The 7,873-nt window shown below is 48.0% G+C and overlaps 1 protein-coding gene across 1 annotated transcript; it reads left to right on the top strand.

Moving 5' to 3' along the window:
* On the top strand, window positions 3,308-6,924 carry LOC109717104. Its single transcript, XM_020242778.1, has 2 exons — window positions 3,308-3,601; window positions 6,796-6,924. Exons 1-2 carry the CDS (start codon window positions 3,308-3,310, stop codon window positions 6,922-6,924), a joined length of 423 nt encoding a protein of 140 aa, XP_020098367.1.

Raw genomic sequence — 7,873 nt, 5'->3', positions numbered from 1 at the left:
GCTCTACTTGCCGACGTTATCGAACCAGCCAATCTGGGGCCGGACCCCATCAGCACTATCAAAAGTGGTCTTGCCAGTCGATTCGGGGGGTACAATGACGACTTCGCGGTCGCTCCTCACAGAGATAGGCACTTCGCTATCTTTCTGCCGGAGTGGGTTCCGGCGGAGGCCCTGTCCAGGAGAGAGGTACTCACGCTAAACGGGTTTTGGCTCAGATGTTTCCCCTGGGGACAATACCGCGATGCTCGACCGCACCGCGTCCATTACAGAGCGTGGATCCGACTCATCAACCTCCCGTTCGAGATTTGGATAGTGCCTCGAGTGGCCGCTCTGGTTAGTGGATTCGGGCGCTTCATTAAGGCGGATGGAGTTACGAAGGTGATGACAGATTTGAGAGCATTTAGATGCCAAATCGCACTTGACTCGCTTAACAGCATTCCACAAAATTTGTCGGTGATCGTCGGCGAAGATTCTTTCCCGGTCATGGTCCATCTGGAGAGGTGGGAGAGACAAGACGATGGAGGAGATCAGGCACCCCTGGCGCTACCGCGCAACGCCCGCGGCGAGGCTGCGGGTGACAGGAACGAAGGCCAGCATGCTGGCGATGCCGACGAACAAGCGGATGAAGCGATGGATGACGCACCTGGAGAGCTTGAGGATGTCGAGCCCCTACCGCCGTCCCATGGAGTGCCGAGGGCATCGCCGGTGCCACGAGGGCCCAGGGGGACCCACTTTTTAGGGTTGGTGGCGTGTGCCCGAGCGGTGGCCGGTCGTGGGCGCAGGGATGCAACGGGCTGCTGCGGTGCGGGACCCAGAAGCCTCGAGCGCAGGCCTCGAGGCAGGTGGAGCGCAACACGACTCCCGCGGTTTACACCAAGAAGGTGGTGAGCCGACCTGGTGTCTCGAAGCCCGCGCTTCGTGCTTCTGCTTCTTCATCAGCCTCGTACTCCTCGTTGGCATCGAGGCCGCCTCGGGTGGAGAACAGCATTTACTGCGTGGTGGGTGGTACTGAGGCCTTCTTTATTTCGAGTCAAGCCTTGTTCTTGGCTCCCAAACAGGTGTGCAAGTTTGATTGGTCAAAGGCCCAGGTGAGCTTGTTGAGTACCCGGGCCGACCTCTCTGTTAGTCTGGAACTTGGGCCCAACTCGGGGTTTCGGGCCGGGATTGTTGACTTGATACGTGAGGTGGGTCGTTCTACTCACCTTGAATAGTGGGCCCGCTCTATTCCTTCCGAAATCTAGAGTGGGTTTTCTGTACCCGCCTCCGGGAGAGGTGGAAGCGTTTCATGGTAAAAGAGCCCCCCAACTATTCCTCGCCGGCGTGGAGGAAGTCGCCTCTGAGGGTCTACGTACTGCTACAGGGTCCCCTCCTGCCGGTCTTCCACGAATGGATACCGCGACGGCTGCAGTTTTGCTTGACCCTCATACAGCACCAATCGACCCCTGTCGGGTGTGCGGAGCTGGGGAGGGACGGTGAGGGAAGGATCAAGAGTGGCCTTCGGGGGCCACCTGGGTCGGGGTCGGGGGATAGTAGGGAGGACTTGTCAAGCTCCAAGAAGGTAAGGACCAGCAATCGGATCGCCAGGGCGGAAAAGACATCTGCATTGTTGAAGGCGATGATGCAAAAGTCAAAGCTGCGCGAGTGCGGGGAGATGGGCAGACGCAGAGCTTCAGTTCAGAAGACAATCTCCAAGAGTCGATGGTGTGGGGTTTCTTTGGGCGCCTGTGACGCGGAGAATTTCACGGCGTTCCTAAAGGAAAGTGCGTAGGCCGTGAGTGTGATACGTAGACAAACACCTTTTTTTTGGGTTTTGTGGTGGGTGTTTCTTGGTTTGTCATGGTTCGAGTCTGTAGTTGGAATGTTAGAGGGCTTAATGACCCGTCTAAACGTAATGTTGTTAGGGATGTCGTGTCTAAATACCGTAATACAGTCGTCTGTCTCCAGGAGTCGAAAGTTGTTCGTGTATCTGGGTCCTTCTTAAGTAGTTTTGGTGGTCCTATGGTTAATAAATGTGCTTTTCTACCTGCCAACGGGGCCTCAGGGGGGGTTATCACGACATGGAGCTCGCGTTTTTTCTCCTGTCTAAGTGTGTTAGTAAGAACATTCTCCGTTACGGTCCAGCTATCCTCAGCCACGGGGGGGGTAAACTTTTTCGTCACTAACGTCTACGGGCCCGCTTCCTGGGATGGAAAAGAAGAATTCTTCGCGGAATTGGCCCAACTCAAGGAGGAATGTGTGGGCAAGTGGATCATTTGTGGTGACTTTAATTTCACGAGGGGACAAGACAAAAGGAGGGGCAAGACCTGGAGTTCCAAAGCTACTAGACTGTTCAATGATTTGATTAAAGAGCCAGCCTTGATCGACCCACCCATGCCCAATCAAGCGTTCACATGGTCCAATTTGCAAGCGAACCCTACGTGTGCGAGACTCGATTGCTTTTTAGTCTCAACGGAATGGGATCTGGCGTTTCCTCTTTCGCGAGTGGAAGCGCTCCCTAGGATTACTTCGGATCAATTGTCCTATTCTACTTACGGCGAAGGCGAGAACTAAAGTGAAATTTAAGACGTTTCGCTTTGAGGAAGCGTGGTTGAATCACGAGAGTTTTCGTTCTAAACTGCCGGGATGGTGGATGGAAGGGGTGCAAGGTGCGCAGGGGAAGTCAGCTGTGTTATCTTTCACGGCGAAGCTGCGTCATTGTCGACATAGGATAAGGGAGTGGTGTGCTAACGAATTCTACAGCATTAGAGGGCGTAAGAACTACCTTATGGAGGCAATTCAGTCAATCGATAAAGCGGAGGAGCAGGGCCCACTTCCGCAGGCTGTCTTTTCGCAAAGAGAGGAGCTAAAGGCCAAGCTCAGAACTGTGATAAACGATGAAACTGCTGTCTGGAAAACCCGGGCCAAACAACACTGGTTACGCGAAGGAGACGGCAACACAAAATTCTTCCACTCTATAGCGAACAACAGACGCAGGGCTAACTGGATTGGCACGGCTGTTGACAATGGGGTCACTTACCAATCTAAAGAGGAGAAAAAGAGCTACTTCTACCGCTTCTACAAGAAGCTCTTCACACCAGAGGATTCAGCCCCAGCTTCTTGGGGGGATTGGAGCAGATTATTCTAGACTAATCGAGTAGCAGTTGATGATTCGGTAAGACTTACCGAACCCTTCGGCCTAGAAGAAATCAAGAAGGCCGTGTTTCAACTGGGGAGGGATAAGGCACCGGGCCCCGATGGTTTTCCGCTAAGCTTTTACCAAACATTTTGGGATACTGTCAAGGAGGATATCGTAAAGGTATTTCAGGAAATGCACGCAGGGAGTCTCTCTACCGATCCCATTGACTTTACGTACATTTGTTTAATTCCTAAAAAGGAGGGGGTTGAACGGGCCAACGACTATCGACCTATTAGCCTGTTGAACGGGATCCAAAAGATCCTATCTAAGGTCCTGGCCAACTGCCTTGAGCGGGTCATGGAGGACCTTATATCCCCTTCTCAGTCGGCTTTCTTGAAAGGAAGGAACATCACAAACGCCTTCGCGACGGTGTCTGAACTTATTAGCTGGGGCACCAAGACGGCTGTGGAGGGGGTAGGGGTCAAGGTAGATTTCGAAAAAGCCTATGATAGGATCTCTTGGCCCTTCCTGTTTAGTATCCTACGGTGGTGGGGCTTCAACAAAAAATGGTGTCGTTGGATTGAACTTTGCGTGTGTCACGCAAAAGTGGCGATATTTGTAAATGGTGAACCGACTAATTGGATAAAGACGAAAAGAGGTGTGAGGCAGGGGGACCCTCTGTCGCCGTTCCTTTTCCTGTTGGTGGTAGAGTGTCTGCCTTGTTTGACTAACGCAGCGATTTCCAATAATCTGATCCAAGGCTTGGGACCATCAGAGGTAAGTAGGGTCACCCTCATTCAATACGCGGACGACACATTCTTTTTCGGAGCGGCAACAAGAAGGTGTACAAGGAATCTCAAATTTCTATGGCACCTATTTGAATGGGCTTCAGGCTTGAAAGTCAACAGAGACAAATCGGAGTTATTCTACCTGGGCCGAGAAAATGGAAAAGCTACTAGGTTAGCAAACATTCTGGATTGTAAAGTGGGTGTTTTCCCGACCAACTACTTGGGTCTACCCCTATCTCCCAAACCTCCGTCAAAGGAGGCCTGGAGGGGGATTATCCTTAAATTGCATAGCAAAATCGACGGGTGGCACGCCAAACTGCTTTCGAGGGGAGGCAGACTAATTCTGGTAAACACGGTGTTAACTAACCTACCTCTTTACGCCCTATCTGTATTCAAGGCACCCAAATGGGTACTTAAGAGCATCGAAGCGCTTAGAAGGGACTTCTTCTGGAACGGTGGGTGAAACTCTGCAGGAAAGGGCTGCTTGATGGCTTGGAAGAATGTATGCCGGAGCAAGGAGGAAGGCGATTTAGGGATCTTGGATGTAGCGATCATGAACTAAGCGCTACTCACTAAATGGTGGTGGAAATTCTACACAGGTAATCAGTTACAGTGGAACAAGCTAATCAGAGACTTATATTATCGTTGAAGAATACCTTTGAGAGAAGGCAAATCATTTAGACCCTACTCAAGCTGGTGGAGGGGAGTTCTCTGCCATAGCACTATCTTCTCTTGGGGGAAGGCCTACAAGCTTGGTAACGGGTGCAACATCGACGTTTGGTTAGATCGGTGGTGTGGGGATAACATGCTAAACCTTTTATTCCCTGAGGCCTTCCTCTCGTCTGACGGAAAGAACCTAAAAGTTAGTGACTGCTTTACGAGGGGTAGTTGGGAATGGAGTAGGATTTTGGGAGTCGTTTACAACCAAGTGCAAGGGACGAGAACCAGCCTCGCGGAGCTCAAAGATAGGATTTCACACTATTCCACGAAGAATAGACCAGATACTATACAATGGCGATGGAGCAACGATGGTTCTTACTCTGTAAAATCGACCTATGTGTCGCTGTCGGACGGGGGTACGAGGGATGTGCGAGCATCTCTTTTGTGGAGAGTCAAAATCCCTCTTAAGGTTAAAGTGTAATGCTGGCTTGTCCTTAATAAGAGAATCCCTACGACCGATAGATTAGCTAAAAGAGGTTGGGTTCAAGACTCAACTTGCGTACTATGCGGGTCGGCTGAGGAAACAGTAGACCAGCTGTTCACCAGGTGTGTTTTTAGCAAGTTCATCTTAGTGTCAGGTGTAGATGGAGTTTAGACTCTAGACATGGAGGATGAGGTTAACAGTCCTTGGGACATGTGGAGGATTAGGAAGAGCCGAAGAAAGAAAAGGGACTGCCTTACTGATTTAGTCGGTTGCTGGTGGTGCATTTGAAAGGCCAGAAACGACATGATCTTTAGGGAAATCCAATCGAACCCTGAGAGGGTTGTCATCACTCTCCGGCAGTTACTGAAGGAGTGGGATTCGGTTCTACCTACTTGAACCTTTTTTTTTTTTTTTTTTTTTTTTTTTTTTTTTTTTTTTCGGGGCCCTAGTTGCCCTACCCTTGTAGCCTAGTTCATTTTTCCAATGAATGAAGCGGGTAGCGTGCTACCTTTTTCTCAAAAAAATACTACCAGACTTCTCTTTCCCACAGACCCTCTCACACTACATCGCTCTTTTTCTCTCTCTCACATCGCTCTCTCTCTATCTGCCTCGACTTCTTGTCGTGCTTCTCTTGGTTGCTGCCGTCGTCGCCGTGCGTCGTTGCCCCTGCAACTGCAAGATTATTACACACGAGAATGCTTCATAATGATATCAGTGTAGGTTTCTCGAATTATCTAATGGGTGCTCATGATATTGGCAACGAAGGTAGCATGAGGATGGAAGCTACCAAAAATGGTGCTCTATACTTAGTCGGTCCAGAATAGGCATTAGTAGATGATGATAATGAACAATATCTATTTCTACAATAGAAATGTAGTAAACTGAATTACGAATACAATGCCTCAACATATATACAATATGCAATAATAGTTGACTATATCATTAGCCTATACATTTATCTCAATTCATGTATTTTACTTTTACTAACTTATTAGTTTGGTTTCTTTTTTTTATTACACACATCATGGAGAGTCGATTGCTCTCAGACTTCTCTCCAATCGAGATGGAGTTGAGAGCGTAAGGGAGATATAATGGTGGAGAGGAAGAGGAAGAAGTTGGAGTGGAGGGGGATAGCTTCTCTCTCTGTAGAAAGAGTGGGAGGTGAGAAAGAAATAAGGGGGAGAGAGTAAAAGGTTATTAAAAGAGGCAACCAAATCCCCTCTCACACAGTCTGCATGCGGGCGGGTACCGGTACACGAATAGAAGTACTGGTACTCCCTATGTGAGTATCGGTACACTCTCGTTGTTCCACAAAATCCAAGAGTGCGATTAGTCAGAGCAACTCAATGTGTACCGATGCTCCTCGAGCACTAATACACGATGCCCAGTATCGATACTTAATCTGAGTGCACAAAACCCGAACGTTGTCTCACAAAGACTTATACTGAGTATTGATACTCAAGGAATCAGTACCGATACTAATTCGGGATTTGGTCAAACTACAGATTAGTCTTTCAAAACTTTGATTTCACATTATTTTTCGTGCCAAATTAGCCCCAACTCGTCTTGAATTCTTGCGAAACCCCTCTAATACATCATAAGCCATTTTATACTGAACTTTAACTATTTGCAAGCTTCAGTATACTACAAGAAGAAAAACATATAAATTTTTTATTACTTCTTTTTTTTTTTAAACTATCTACATCTTTTTTTCACTATCGTGACCCATCCCTTGCCCTTTGTTGCAGCTGTCGCCCCTGTTCTCGCGCCCTGACATGCTTTCCCTCTTCATCATTCTCAAATTTTGCGGCACCCTCGTCGCCGTCATTGTCTATGGCTACACATTTTGTCGTCCACAGTCATGCGCTCCGCTATAGTCTTACCTTCGTGATCTGTGCCATATCCGAGTGGACGTCGATGGAGGTGTGAGTGAGGTAAGAGAGCAGAATATGGCATTGACACAGGGCAGTTGAGGAGGAAGATAATGGAGAGAGAACAAAAGAAAAAAGAGAGGAAAAAACGATAAGGAGAATGGAGATGAACTAGAGGAGAAAAAAGAATAAAAGCAAGTAGATAGGTATAGAATGAATTGACAAGTGATTATAACAATAGGAATAAAAGTAGGGTAATATAAATTGCTACTCAAGTAAATGCATCAATATAAGATTCAGTGTAATAGTACCCAATCATGCCACTTTTGGTCACAAGGACCTTAGGCTCATGCCATAGTAAGTCACCTAGCAGGATTGACATATAACCCTATACTCGATGGCATAGCGGAGTGGCTCGCGGGTCGATTAGACCGCTCTACCGGTAAAGAATACCACAGCGGGGGCCAGTCCGCCGGTGTACGTAACATGTGTAGCAGATGCATGGTGGTCACAATGCATGAATGCTCAAGTATCTTACGGTCCAACAATCGACAATCGTTAGTCGGCACTACGCTGAGAAACTCCCAGCTAAGATAGCAATAGATCCACTGAGACTAATCCCATCTATAATGTCTGAGTAACTATGATCATCTACTCTACAAGTCATGTAATAACTAGAAACAGAAATGCCAGAGCTAGGAATAAAGAGCGAACTAAATCATGAGTAGGTATAAAGGTATAGGTGAGGAATACTTGTGATAGTAGTTCTCATGCCCATTATTGCTATCTTTTCTTGCAGAGCCTTCTACCTCTGTCGCTGCTATTGATCGAGGTAAGGGAGTCACAAGCTAGTACCTTACCTTCTTGTGCTGACAGAGCTAGAGAAGTCCCTTGTAAGGTACCGGATTTCTAAAATTATGAAGTTATGGTGTACGTTGCTTTGGAAAGCCATTTG

This window comes from Ananas comosus, linkage group 11 (assembly GCF_001540865.1).
Source record: "Ananas comosus cultivar F153 linkage group 11, ASM154086v1, whole genome shotgun sequence".
Lineage (NCBI taxonomy): Eukaryota > Viridiplantae > Streptophyta > Magnoliopsida > Poales > Bromeliaceae > Ananas > Ananas comosus.
Note: the sequence above shows the minus strand (reverse complement) of the source record. Positions and strands in the feature narration are given on the sequence as shown.